Source organism: Rhinolophus ferrumequinum, chromosome 11, assembly GCF_004115265.2.
Source record: "Rhinolophus ferrumequinum isolate MPI-CBG mRhiFer1 chromosome 11, mRhiFer1_v1.p, whole genome shotgun sequence".
In the NCBI taxonomy this organism is placed as follows: Eukaryota; Metazoa; Chordata; class Mammalia; order Chiroptera; family Rhinolophidae; genus Rhinolophus; species Rhinolophus ferrumequinum.
In genome coordinates this window covers 51,939,914-51,955,414 of record NC_046294.1, presented here as the reverse complement: position 1 = coordinate 51,955,414, position 15,501 = coordinate 51,939,914, and the positions used below count along the sequence as shown (strand labels likewise).

The following is a 15,501-nucleotide window of genomic DNA, read 5'->3' as shown; positions in this document are numbered from 1 at the left end:
GTATTTCTTTAGAATAGACTCCTAGAATTGGAATTACTGGGTCAAGGGGCATGTGTATTTTAAGTTTGGGTAACTATTGACACATTGCCCTCCAAAAAAGGCCCTACCCTCTCATTACATGTATGAGAGTGCCTATTTTCCCCAAGTTTAAACATTAGTCTAAGAAGCCAGAATTCTTTTTCAGTAACTCTCTTATTTTAAGCAAAATCTGCTATAAGTTTAGCTAGTCTATGGGAGTTTGTTAAAAGTGCTACTTTTGTTTTTAATTTAGTTAAGTGATCAGATTGTTCTTCATTTTAAATGATCCTTTGTTCCCTGAAATACTGAATTTTTAATTCTTTACTTTAAAAAGTTTCCCCTTCTGTTAGAATTATTTTGGTCTTTGATGGGGACTTACACCATAGGAATGAATTAAAATATAAAACCAGGCAATAAAAAGTAGTTTACAACATTATAAACTTATTTTCTGAATAATATATTTTTTTAAGTTTGTCAGGATTTTTACATGCAGTTCTGACCCATTAAAATTTTTAAAATTCATTTCTAATATGGGAATTTAAAATTTTGTATAACAAAATGTGAGAATATAGTCAGTACTCGATTACAGAGCCTTTGAAATGTGCATGGCCTTTGACCCAGAATCCTCTTCGAGGAATTTATCCTAATCACAGAGGTGTGTGTAAAAGTTTATATTTACAAGGATACAATTGTTTATGAAAGTGAAAAAATGGGAAACTACCTAAATGTCTGTCTAGTAGGGGATTAGATAAATACAGCTATGTGATGGCATATTATATAGTCATTTACAGTAATGTTAGGAAAAATTTTATGACTAGGGAAACTATTTATAAGACAAAATGTTCATTATAATCCCCCCAAAATAGAAAAAATAATGGAAATATATACCAAAATTAAATGGTAGGTTTATCTGTTGGAAAAGCTACAATAATTTTCCTTTTCTTCTTTATATAGTGACTAAATATTCTACCATGGACATGTAATTAGAAGTTTTTCTTTTTACATTGTTATTATACCAAATTATCCCAATTTTTAATTTTGTACTAGGTAAAAACCAAAGGCAAAGTTCGATGGACTGGTTCTCGGACACGTGGCAGGTGGAAATATTCCAGCAATGATGACAGTGAAGGGTCTGACAGTGAAAAATCATCTGCAGCTTCAGAAGAGGAAGAAGAAAAAGAAAGTGAAGAAGCCATCCTGGCAGATGATGATGAACCATGCAAAAAATGTGGCCTTCCAAACCACCCTGAACTAGTACGTACCTGACCTAAACGAGCAATATTCCTATTACTGGCGTGCTGTGGTTGCCCAAAGAAGCCTAACTTTTCTGGGTTTGATCATGATTTGAATGTTACAATGCTGCAGAGCTTGTGTGTGCAAAATAACCTTCATTTCTATTTCTCAAATAACCCAATTAAGGGGAGGTCAGGATCCTGCTTTCATTCTACCTGGTTAGGTATTGACATTTTCTCTACTTAAGGGTACATTCCTGATCTCTTCTCACAAATCAATGAATTTATTCAGATATTGCTGTTCCATTCTTTGTCTTTAAATTTTTCTTAAGTTACTTTATAATGATATTTTTGAAGTGCCAGCTTTAAATACCTAAGTCCTGAAGGCCTTATTGCCCTTCTGTAACAACACTTAAGTCAAGTAGTAAACCTAGTAGGGCTATAAACTTTGGGAAATGGGCAGTTTTAAGAAAAATTTAAGAGGATTAATTATAGATCAGATATATTCAGAAGAATAGTGACAGATTTACGAGGAACTTTCTTCCCCAGGAAGTAAGTTCTTCAAAGGTAGCCTAAATCAGGAAAACCAATTCCTGACCTATATATACTTTTTGCAGTTCATAAGTGCTTTCTAAAGAGCCTATTGAAGAAACACTCTTGTTACGCCCAATTCTATGCAACTATTCTGTTCTTTTGAATAGATTTGACTTTAAAGGCAGGCTCCAACTATTAAGTAGAAATGTAAAGAAAGATGCTTCCACATGGGTAGAATTATGTGGATCAGAAAAGTTTTGAGATCCTCTAAAGTTTGGAAAATTCATATGAAGTGGTTCTCCAAGGCTCTTTTTTCCTAGAAAGCAGTATGGTGTGATGGGGAAAGCATGGACCACACAGACTTGGCAGCAGATCCTGCTTCCACCACTTACCAGGTGCTCTCTTCTCTGTATCTTGATTTCTTCGTTGTAAAAGGGGAATAATACCACATACTTCTTGAGGGTTGTTTTTAATGTTTTGTAAAGTTGCCTAGCACACAGTTGCTGACATCTGCTATAGACTGAGTTAAAGTTATTTGTAGTTTACTTAGTTTTTTTGTAATGTTAAACTCATATCTGGAAACTAAATTCATCAGCGAAGTTTATCATATGCAAGAAGTTTTAGCGGATTCACATAAAAGATATAACTTAGAACCAGATAATGACTTGAGCACTGAGATGAGTAGATGCTGAAATTACACTGAGAAGACCCTCGTAGGCCATTTTATCATTTTATGGCCATCAGGCTGTGAAAGTTAGGTCAAGATTTTCATGTGGAGAAAAGGCATAAGAAGATACAGGAGATAATGGTCTTCCCTCTAAATCAAGTAAAAATCAGCACTATGTTCTTTCCCTGCCGTTTGCTAATATCTTTTTAAACTAAGAGAATGCATTTTAACTGAGGTGGCAATAGATGTCAATGACAAAGGGGTGTGAGGAAATAATAAGTAAAATGGGGTGAGCAGAAATGATGTTGAGGCAACAGAGAAAGTTGTACCCTTCTTGGCGCACACACAGGATTTTTATTTAGTTGGTTATCTTAATAACTACTCTGAAAATCCCATTGCTGGCTACTGTGCCAAAGAGAAATAACATTGGAAAACTGAAGATCCCAAATGGTGGATTTCTTATGCCATATGTTTAAAGGTAATCCTCAAATCAAAATGTCAAGCAACCGTGATGTGTTAAGTGGCAGGGAAGTGATTCCGAATTAGAAAGACGTGGTCCTTTTCCTCGCTGAGCTTACAGCAGGAGAGCAGGAAATTCAGAAATCAGTATAGAGCTCTGGCCTTTTCCAAATGCTTTATAGTCAAAAATAAAAGGAGCATTGCCTGCGGCCTGGAAATCTTTCATAGCAACATTTATTTTAATGGGATTTTTACCTTTATTGCAGAATAGAGACATCATTGTTTTAGAAATAAATTGATTTCCAAATGTTTATTTTTAATTTTGTTACTTGAAATTTATGTTATGTTTTACCATAAAAACAATGTGATAAATAAAATCAGGCGCTACATATATATGCCTGTGGAATCAGTCAATCAGTCATATAACTGAAGTACTGAATTCTGGTATTGGCAGAAAATGATGATTCATTGTACGAAGAAGGGGAAGGGTACTTTGGACTCAAATCACTACCCGTGTGCACATCCTACCCTTTTCTCTCCTCCTACCATGGTACATGTTAGCAATTCAGAAATTACATATATATATAGGACTGAACAAAATAAATGAAGTGTAGCTAATAGCTTTCTACTGACAGAAAGAAGTTACAGATAAGCAAGGCTGAAGGCTAGAATTGAAGCCTGTGGTGCTGGATTAGAGCTGGAGATATTAGCTCTATGCTTATGCTTATTTTAATATAGTTAAATATAGTTAACATAGTTTAATGTAGTTTAATATAGTTAATAAGCTTATGCTTATTTTAATATGTGCACATGGGTTGCTATACATACATGTATTTCCTAGCTCTGTCCTCTGAGAGAGCTTAGAAGCTGTGATACCCCTTAGCAGTGAGCACTGAGCACTTAGATCTTGGTTTCAAAATAGCATTCTCCATTAAAGGAACCAGGGCTTCTGAGAGAAATGGCTGATTCTAGACTTGGGCAGGGAAAATATTAAGATGTACCTGGAGTATCCAATAGTGCCAGAAACTAGGGAAGTGCTTTTTTAAAAAAAGAAAAAAGAATGCAAATGAGCTCTAAGGACATAGCCAACCTGAAGGAGCTCCCAGTGTGTCCATGGCTAGAACAATTTGAATTTGACAAACAAAATAATAGTTTGATATTATAACCCAAAGATAAAATAAATATTCATTAGTTCATCCTGCTATAAATACATAATTGAATAAATGAAGAGATGTGAGGTAAAGGACATATTTTTCTTTACAGAGGAATTCCAAATGATGAAAGTAGAAGCTTGAGGGGAAGTAGAGAATCACCATTAGAACACCATAGTAATCATTACTGTAAGTGAGATCTACTAACAAGTGCAAAACGAGCAGGTGAAACTTTCAGGAAAAACAGGAAGTTATTTGCATAACTTCAACGTATTTTCCCCTACAATAGTAATTACTCTGGCCATTTTACCTTACATCTATAAATTCTTTGATACTCCTCCCTCCACAAAGGGGAGCCAAATTCCCCTCCCCTGGAGTGTGGTTTGGACTTATCACTTCTAATGAGAATAGAGTGGAAATTGAAAAGTAGTAACTTTACAGTGAAGAGAACCAGCAGACACTACCGTAACCAAATGATTGAGGTTTACACCAATAATTAGTCATAATGATATCATGTACCCCCATACATGACACAGTGACCAGCGCACTTCACCTCTGTGGAATTCTTCTCCAGAACCCATAACCTCAGTCTAATCAAAGAACACCTCAGACAAACCCAAACTGCAGGCAGTCTACATAATATCTGACTAGAACTCTTCAAAAACAGTCAGTCATGAGAAACAAAGAAAGACGAAGAAACCATTCTAGATTGGAGGAGATTAAGGAGACATGATTAAATGCAATACATATAATATCCTGGATTGGATCCTGGAATCAGAAAAAAAGACGTTAGTGGAAAACTAGTGGAATCTGAATGAAGTCTATTGTTTAGTTAATAATATTGCTAATTTCTTAGTTTGGGTAAATGTACCATGGTTATATAAGATGTTAACATTAGTGGAAGCTGGGTAAAGGGCTTATGGGGAACTCTACTGTCGTTGCAACTCTTCTGTAAATCTAAAATAATTTAAAAATAAGATTTTTTTTTTTTTAGCTAAACGTACATGAGTGTATCATTTTAAGTTTTAAAGAATTGATCATCTTAAATTCAAATAGCAAAAGTATCAACTTAAGACTAATTATTGTTAGCCTTTGTGTTTGAACATGATTGTCTTTAGTTCCATTCCCCTCATACCTCAATCTCTTCCCTATCTGAATTTATGTAATAAAAGGAACCATGAATGATTCTTACAGATAGGTAATGGGAATGCTATTTAAAGTGGAAATTATTTGTATTTTTAAAATCCTTGTGTGGTAGGGTAGTTTGATACTTGACCTATGATACTCTGTTATAGAGACTATATTGTTATAGCCCTTATGGCACACTAAAAAAAGATTGTATCTCTAGTTCAGGAAGGGCTTGCTATTTTTCACTTAATCTTGTATCTTAACATTATCTTAGCGTTTTTATTTTTTTACTTCTTAAAAAATGGCATGTTACATCCCTAATAATCAGAGCTTTTTATGCAAATGAAGAGTATAGTATACCATATTTCTTAGTATAGCCCTAAGATACTGAAATGTCTTGATTTTAACTTGCGTTATTGAATTTTCGTCATAGTTAGGTTGATATTAATATATGGTTTATTTCAGATTCTTCTGTGTGACTCTTGTGACAGTGGATACCACACTGCCTGCCTTCGCCCTCCTCTGATGATCATCCCTGATGGAGAATGGTTCTGCCCCCCTTGTCAACATGTACGACCTGGCACACCTTTGTTTTCCAGTCTTTGATTTTATATTCAAATTAGTAATATTTTTGACAGCCACGAAACATTTTAAATCTCTAAGACAATTTGTATATGTTGTCTACCTCTTATCTAAATTTCTGTGAAATTATAGGCTGTTGGAAAAAAATACCTTTTATTATTATCTTTTAGGTCTTCCCTTTATTTTTCCCAAATCAATTCTCAGAAGACATCTAATTTTTGTAAAATTATAGTCTGGTTTATTATTATTTTTTCTCACAAAGGCACAAAGAGCACCAAATTAAGATAATATACAAGAGGAGAAGTAGTTTCTTTCTGTTGTTTATCCCTGTGTATCATCATCTTTTTCATTTCTACCCATCTTTTTGTCAGTTTTATAGATGGTGTTATGAATTATGTACCATTATGATGGTACTATGAATAGAAACGTGGATTCATTTTCTCTCATGTCTTGATTCAGGTGATTTACTTCTGTAAGCTGAAGAACAGGATATTTTTGTGTCACTGTGACCAAGGAGTCTTCTCTCACCAGCCTAGCCCTAATTTGCTTTAAAAATTATGGGCTTTATTGCATTTCTCGATGCAGTGGACTTCTGTGGCTTAGCACAGCTTTATCAGTTACATTCTTCAGCTATGTTTTGACCCAGTAACTATGTGGCATGGTTTTGTAAATTGTTTTATGTCTCTTTTTTAAAACTAATGATTGACACCATTATATTTTACTATACATACAACCTTCTTTCTTAAGACTGTCTTGGGATTTTAAAAACATTTTAACTACTGTCATGTACACATGTTGAACCAAATGCTGTTTTAAACATTGGTTACTGCCAGCAAGATAGGCATAGAATGTGTTTTTTGGCAAGGCTCTAAGTTTCTCTAACATGGGCTTAATTTTAAAAATCAGTGCTCATGTTCAGTTCAGTGGATGTTGAGGCACCTCATTATTTAAACACAAGGAACATTTCAGTGTTCACTTACTGTGTGGCCCCTTATCAGCTTTCAAAACACAGTATCTGTGAGCTAACATGCAAATGACAAATGAGTGTGGAAAGGTGTTAACAATGATACACATCTGTTTTGCTGTTTCAGAAACTACTATGTGAGAAATTAGAGGAACAATTGCAGGATTTGGATGTTGCCTTAAAGAAGAAGGAGCGTGCTGAACGCAGGTATTGTGATATGTGTGTTACTATTTTACTTGGGAATTTGACGGCAGAATTGTCTTATAATATAGATTGATGTGTCTGTCTGTAGCGGGGATTTGCAAACTATGATCTGTGGGCCAAATCTGGCCTGCTGCTTGTTTTTGTGTTGCCCACTAAGGATGTCTTTTTCATTTTTAAATGGTTGGAAAAAAAATCAAAACAATCTGATTTCATGACACATGAAAATTATATGTTCAGGTTTCATGGTCATAAATGAAGTTGTATTGGAACACAGCCATGCTCATTTGTCTATGTCTTGTATATTGTCTATGGCTGCTTTTGTACTACAGCAGCAGAGTTGAGTAGTTGCAACAGAGAACTTATGACCCACCAAGCCTAATTTATTATCGGTCCTTTTACAGGAAGTTTGCCAACCCCTGATCTAAAATATTTATCAGAACCTATTCTGAATAAATATTGGTCTAGTATTGTGGAGGATATGTACCTAAGTATGTAATGAGTACAAGAACACTGTAAGAACTGGTCTACGATTTAGTTACCTGTGCCTTTGGGTGGGCAGATTTAGCACTAATGAAATAAAGAGCATGTGCATACTGAACTATGTCCTACTGACTATAAAAGACGCCTCCCTTTTCAATATGCTACTACAGTGTGGTCTAAAGCAGTTGAAGGCTTCTTGGAGGAGATAAAACCAGTTAAGCCTCATCTTTAAAAGGGGTCTCAAAATCAAGACAGTATGTTTATGTCTATTTAGATTTATTTGTATCTTCTTTGATTAATCTTTTGTTAAACATACATTCATACCGACTGTGTACCACACTGAAGAGAAAAGATGAGTAAGAGAAAGCTTTCGCTTACATGGAGCTCACCTTCTATTAGACAATACAACCCTTAGGAGCCAGTGATACAATAAAGGAGACAAATCGCGTTCTATTCAGAGCAGAGTTCTCCTAGGGGTTGGGGCTTATCAGGGAAGTCCTTGGAAGATAACTTGGGGTTATACAGGTGGGCGTGCAAAGAAAAAGGACATTTTAGAAGAAGAATGCAAATGTGAGCTAAGACTAAGTGTTAAAGCGAGAGTTAGAGTGGTGGGGATGAAGCTATAAAAAGGCGGATTGAGGCCGAACTGAACAGTTTTGCACACCTGGTTAGAGAATTTGGATTGTTCTCTATAAGTAGTGAGGGGGCCATCACAGGAGAAATCAGCATAATCAGATTGTTAGTTCAGAAAAAATAAACAGTAAGGAAGAGGAATTAGAGATGAGGCTGGCAGTAAGGTCTGTGAGAGCCAGTGAGGCCTGAACTAGGACAGTTGTTAGGATAATAAAGTGGAGACATTGAGGAGAATTTTCAGAGATGAATCAGTAGGACTGGATGCCCATTTGTGCAAAGTATGAGAAAATCTAAGCAATGTCTCCTGATTGACCTTATGACCTTCATTTTCTGCTATTTTAGCTTCTACCTGCTGCTGCCACAGTCTTCCCTCCCCAGATTTAGCTTGCCTTACGGCAGTCGGGTCATTCTATAGCCTATTCACTCACTTTACTCTGGGCAGAGACGAACCTTAAAAATAGGTCCAGCAGCCTCCATATCCCTTTTTTTCTTCACTACTCAGTTTGAGTTCTCTGGCTCATAATGGATGCTAATTAGTTTAACAGCAAAGTTAATCTCTAAAGTTGACTAGTTGGTAAAATTACTTAGTTTTTAAAAATAGGTTGTCTAAATACCTTTGTATTTAGAAACTCTGTGTAGTAGCCCTGTGTAAAATTATTTGGATTATTTCAGTGTGCAGAGTTGCTCCTATTTTTATTTTTGACACTGGAAAAGATCTAAAGATCCTTCCAATTAAATCATAATTAAAAATTAGATTTTCTTTTGCCTTAGTCTTTGTGAAATCTGCCAGTCCTTCTGAGAAATGAACAATGTTCTCATGCTCTGAAGCTGATTGGAGTCCTTAATGTAGATAGCAAATTGGCTTACCTTTTAAGAGCTTGGAAGAAAATATATTCTCTCTAAAAGGCCAGAATGTAAACCACTAAGAATTTGTCTGCTACTCAAATTCTATCTACTTCTTTGGAGGCTTATGATGCTATACCCTTTAAATGTGGAAAAGCTGGCGAAAATTTTTTGACTGTTCCCTCACACATTATAGGATATGCTGCTGCAATGAAGAAGTATTTTAAATTTTAGAAATTTTTGTTAAAATGTGCCACAATATTTGTGTACATTACCAGTCTCCCATTTACTAGTTCATTTGCTTTCTCTTCTACTCTTAGTAATTCTCTTTACTTAAATGTCATTCTTTAAGAGGACATCTGTAATTCTGCCTTTAGATCACAAACTAAATTCTATGTGAAATTGGATCACAGAAAGGAGGGCAAAGTTATTGTTAGAGAGAGACCAATCTGGCACAAGGCCAGTTAACTGAATTGTTGCTGTTGTCTGTTAATTCTTCCCAATAATCTGGTTAACAAAGCTTTCATTATTTATAGCTCCTATTATACATGTGCATGTCTGAATCTTAGGACCTCTACATAACAAAATATGTATGTCTCTAAAATAAGGTGGCTTCATCTGTTTTTGAAAGTGAGCATTTTTATTCATATTTTATTAACTATGAAATAATTTCTGTAGCACTCATCCTAGCGACTTAAATCCTTGCTTACTGTCATATTACAAGAGCCTCTTTCCTCCCTATTCATGCATTTATTCAACTTTTTTTTTAATTAAAGTTTATTGGGGTGACAATTGTTAGTAAAGTTACATAGATTTCAAGTGTATAATTCTGTATTACATCATCTATAAATCCCATCGTGTGTTCACCACCCAGAGTCAGTTCTCCTTCCATCACCATATATTTGATCCCCTTTACCCTCATCTACATTTATTCAACATTTAACCAAAACTTATTGAGCACCTACTTTATGCCAGGCACTGTAAACAATATGAAGTATTTCATGTGGTCTCTACCTTAAAGGGCTCCATAGTATGGTGGAAAAGAAGGGTGTGTCAACGAGTAATTAGTGACTAACCAGCAACTATTTACAGAGGTGGAGCTGTGATGCTCTGTGTAATCTGATGTAATCTGATGTTTCAGAATTCCATTCAACTGATTTGTAAACATCCCTTCTAGAACTTGGTGCCAGAAATTATTTGAGAACTCAAATAGCTCTATACTTCCAGAGTACTATTACTAGTGCTTCACTAGTAGAGATTTAATCAGGGTTGGAATTTTCCAGGTAATATAACAGAGGGAAGGAGAGAAAGAGACAAGGAATTGACAGTGTATACAAAGGAGTGTTTATAATGATGGACCGTGAAGTCTAAGCCAGGTAAGGGGGAAAGTAAGGACACAGAGGGAGTGATGGACAGTGAAAAGAGGGTAGGGTCAATGGATAGAGGTTGTACTAAAGTCAGGGAATTGTTGAAATCAGTATGCCAGAGGGAGTGAGCTGGAAAGTGAGCCAGTAGAAGTCAGAGCATAGGATCCCTGATACGGAAATTTCAGAAGGGGTGTGGTTATTGGTAATGATAAAGTCGGGGCCCAGCATGATCGTGGAGCTAGGCGATGAGGTGGAGTAGATGTATCTTTCCATAAGATGACTGAGCAAGAGAACGCTGTGTGAGAAATCATACTTACCCTCAAGATCCTGCTCAAGTTTACCACCTATTTAAAGGCATCCCAAATTTCTGAGCTCTTCACACAAAATCTATTTTTCATGTTTTCATTGTACTTGTTCATAATGGACAACAGTCAATTGTTAATAATTGTGAGGCAATAACGGTGTCTTATTTACCTTTGGATTCCCAGGCCTGACACAAATCATGACCTAATATGGTGGACATAACTAAGTGGGTTTTTTTTTTTTCAGTTGAATTACAGAGAGAAATAATGGTCGAGTGAAAGAGGTCTTGAGGTATAAAAGAGGAAACTATTATCGCAATAAACTTGGTTAGTGGAAGGACAGACATGTCAAACATATTTAATAACAGAGAGCCCAAGTTCTGACTTATCCATGAAGCCTCCCCTATTAATTGCAGCTAGTACTGTTCTTGCCCTTCTTGTTTCTATTCAGTTCATACGCTGGCATGTATATAAGAGCTCAGCTGTCCTTGGTGAATCAAATTAACTTTGGGAGAAACAGAAAGCACCTGTTCTGTATAGCAATTTGCTATGTAAAGTTCGTTGAATTAAAATCAACAAAGCTTTGTTTCTTTGAAATGAAACTATGGAGATGTCATTAGTGTTCTAAATCGACATTTCCTTTGGAGTTTTATTAGCTCTAAAGATACCTTCCTTGTCGCATCCTAGAGTGCAGAACGATGTGGCTGCGTTGCTTTTTGTCTTTTCTGCAAACAAGAAGTGAATGGTTTTAGTATCATTCACTGGACCTTGATACGGTTCTGTTATGTAGAATAAGTTTTGATAGTGTTGTTTATTACCACGCGGTAGCTATGTCTGCACCCAGATGGTATGACTAGAAACTTCCAGCGTAACGAAGATCTAGTTTGTTCAGTCAAAGCTGGCTTTCTGTCTAATCACTTTATCAATGCGTCACAGCATGACGCTTCTCATGAAGTTTCCTTGTCTATTTCAGTTACAGGTTTTATTTCATGGGTAAAAGTCACTTTTTAAAAATGTATATATATATTTTTGTTTTAGTAAAAATTTGCTTTTAATTACAGTTGACGTACAATATTATATTAGTTTCAGGTGTACAACATAACGATTCAACATTTATATACCTTACAAAGTGATCACCACGGTAAATCTAAAATAAGCCTAATAACCATCAGTCATCGTACATAGTTATTAAAATATTATTGACTCTATTCCCTACACAGTATATTACATCCCCATGACTGATTTTATAACTGGAAGTTTGTAGTTCTTAATCCCCTTTCGTATTTCGGCCCAACCTCCTACCCGCCCTGCGCCCTCCATATGTCACTTCTAAATCTACACTTTTCATATGTTTAGGAAGTTTTTTGCCTCCCACAGATACCAGTACTATAAGTTTTACAGATAATAGCTAACATGTTTGTGACCTAGCTTCTGCTATTACCATGAAGTCGTAATTTTAGTTTGTCTGTTAGTAATGTTTTCATAGCAATTTTATTTTTAGCAAATCTCATTTTGTTTGTGTGCTTGTTTTTCACTTAAAGGAAAGAACGCTTGGTGTATGTGGGTATCAGTATTGAAAACATCATTCCTCCACAAGTAAGTTTCTGCTTTGTAGTATTTTTAAAGTGGAGACTACCACAATTGTTCTAAAATTTAACCCAGTTTAGGTAATGTAAGTGGTTTTAAATATATAGTGTACCTACTTTATTAGAAATGAAAATTTAGGACCTTAAAGGAACCACCCATAGTCCCTTATGATTGCAATTATGTGTATGCAGATAGCCCCAAAATCTATTATTACATCCAAAATTTATAGCTTGCCCCTATGGGGTTTATGTTCTGGGTTTTTTACCCTAAATTGGGTAATTTGTTTTCAGCTTCTTTATGTGCTGTTTATGTAAAATGTCTAAAGAATAATTATGGAGATCTGGTTTTTAATTCTATTCTTTTGGGGTTATCAGAACCTTCCATTTGTGTTCTTAAGGTTTGTTTTCTTTGAAGGGATGTCATTGTTTTGCATTTATTAGCCTAATTTAGTTACGAAGGATATTTCATGTAGCCAATTTATAGTTAAGGGCATCTCATTTTGTGAAAGTGTATATAACGTGGGTTTTATTTGAAATGAAGAAATTTTCTTAGTTCTATATACAGTTTTATTCAGGCTTAATTAAATCACACACTAAAGTAACCTGTCTTAGTTATTTCCCTTCAGCATAATGCCCCTTTCTTCTTCTAAATCCATTATTTCATTTATTCATCTTATTTATTGAGTATCTTACATGTGCTAAATTTAATTATTTATTAAAAGATTTATTGATGGGAAAACTTCATGATTGTTTTTAAAAGAGGTCATTATAAATTCACAAAAACAAGAATTTTAATACAGAAGTGTTTCATCCTTTGATCATCAATATTCTTTTTAATCTATACTTACTCTTGCCATGTTTACTCAGTTTGGGGGGACAGTCATCTCACTTTTTCAAACCTTTCACATGTGCTGCCTAGAGGACATTAGAAAACTATTAATTTAAGGAACTTTGTTCTGTCCTGAGTAATAACTTACATATTATTTTTAAACCAGGAGCCAGATTTTTCTGAAGAACATGAAGAAAAGAAAAAAGATTCAAAAAAATCCAAAGCAAATTTGCTCGAAAGGAGGTCAACAAGAACACGGAAATGTATAAGTTATAGGTATGAAATATGTGGAAATAGTTACAATGAAAGAGTGTGAAATGTTTTTAAAATTACAGGTGATCCAGAAGTACATGCTTTTCCCATTATAGTGGTCATTAGTGGTTGTGTATATATTTCTTACCTACTGTGTTTAGAATCAGAATTTGAGAGCAGCCAGCATGATCTTTTCCAAATGTAAACTCACTCGTGTCATTCTCTTTGACTTAACATACTTTGTCAGATTTCTATAGCTCTTGGGATAAGGATCAATGCCTTCCTTTAACAAGACACACAAAGCATTGCGTAATCTGCCCTGTTCTTAGCTTTCAGCTCCATCTCATCCACATTTTCAGCATTAGCCTCATTGTCTTCTGTCAGTCTCTGTGTACATACTGTTTACTCTGCCTAAATTTTGCCTCCCAGTTTTACCTTGTTATCCTTCTCTTGATCAGATCCCTCTGTTATATGCCTTCATAGCAACCAGTTCTTGGAAGCACTTGTGATTTTGTAATGATTGTGATTTTAATTATTTGTTTAATACTTCTTTTCCCCACTAGACTGTTAGCTTGAAGGTAAGGACCATGTCTGTTTTACACATTTCTGTCCTTTACAGTTGCCATAGTGCCAGCAAATAGTTAAGCACTCTATAAATGCCTATTGAAAGAACCAATAACTGTAATCTTGTTTACTATCTGCCACTAGAAATATCAGAGAGAGAGAGAGAGAGAGAGAGAGAGATTTTTCCATGGTCACTCGGTTGCTAACTAAACCTAGACCAAAACCTTATCTTCTGATTCTTTGTTAATTCAGTATTCTTTCCACTAAACCACCCTGTCTAGCTCAAAAAAATAAATAAATTATATTTTAATTATTTTAGACCTTTATTTGAGCTGTGGTCTACTTCAACAATACCAAAACAGTCTTTTAACATGAATAACTGGAGATGAAAAACAAAGTTGATTTTAAAAAGTACCTTAAGATCATAACTAATGAAGTCAAAGCCTGTTGATGGAAAGTGCACGTGTAAAGTCAGCTCCGCTATAACATGCAATTCTAAAAATCGCCATGCAGTGCCAAATCACACAATAAAAACCATAGAGATTATGGGAAATATAACCATGCACTCAAAAACTTCATAGTGATACATTAAAAAAAAGAATAGGTATCTAATAAAAATAGTAGTATCATTTGACACATGTTAAGTGGTTAAGAAATAACATACATATTACAATAAAGGTGACATGTTGGAAAGGCTTCAAAGTTTGTCTGTGGAGTTGGTTGTGAAGAGGGTTGCAGTTTGTAAATTATTGTGCAGTGGTAGAATGATGGTCATTTGAAATCCACCAGAGAGTTGTAACACCAGATGCATGCAGATGGCTGTAGCTTATAATACTCATGATGAGCTGAGGGAGCTGGTAGATGTTTGAGGTGTGTGGGTGTGTGTTGTGTATTCCTGTACAGCTAGGTGTAGTTTTCTATGTTTACCTAGTGTTTCTTGCAAACAAAGTTAGTAATAAGCAAATATGAAATACACATTAGGCTTGAATTATTTCATAATATATCAGTCACATTGGAACAAATTTACATTTTCAGAATAAGCATTATTGCAGAACTGTATTATCTGTCAATACTGATATAATTGTGGTTGTTAAAGGAAGCAGAGATCTGTTTTATTAGTGTTTCATCTTGGATATAAACCCAGAAGTGGGATTACAGGATCATATGGTAGTTCTTTTTCTAGTTTTTTGAGGAACCTCCATTGTTTTCCTTGGCAGCTGCAACATTTACATTCCCAACACCAGTGTACATGGTTTGCAAGTTCTCTGTATCCTTGCAAACACTTGTTTGTGTGCCTTTTGGTTTTTTTGATGGTGGCCATTCTAGCAGATGTGAAATTATATCTCATGATTTTTATTTGCATTTTCCTGATGATTGGTTATGTTGAGCATCTTTTTATGTGCTTATTCGGCATTCGTATGTCTCTTGTCACTTTTCCTTTATTATTTCTGCTTCACAGTACTTTTTAAGGAAATTTACCTGAGATGAATGAATAGAGTCTTTCAGATGCTTTTTCTGTTTTCAGTTTTACTCTTCATATTTAAACTATAAATATACCTAGAATTTACTTTGTTTTGTACATGGGGTGCAGTGGGACTGTTGTGAGTATAAAATGGAAAACATTTAGTAAAGTATGAACACAAAAGAATTTCATCACTGCTATTATTTAATAATTGTTTATTGGATTCTTTATTGCTCATAACAGA

The 15,501-nt window shown here is 35.0% G+C and overlaps 1 protein-coding gene across 1 annotated transcript in view; it reads left to right on the top strand.

Moving 5' to 3' along the window:
- The window catches only part of RSF1 (remodeling and spacing factor 1), a 124,943-nt gene that overhangs the window by 90,274 nt on the left and 19,168 nt on the right, over positions 1–15,501 (top strand). Inside the window, 5 exon segments of the mRNA XM_033120512.1 lie at positions 1,066–1,272; positions 5,655–5,759; positions 6,863–6,942; positions 12,106–12,160; positions 13,146–13,255. Of these exon segments, the coding sequence (XP_032976403.1) occupies positions 1,066–1,272; positions 5,655–5,759; positions 6,863–6,942; positions 12,106–12,160; positions 13,146–13,255 (557 nt within the window).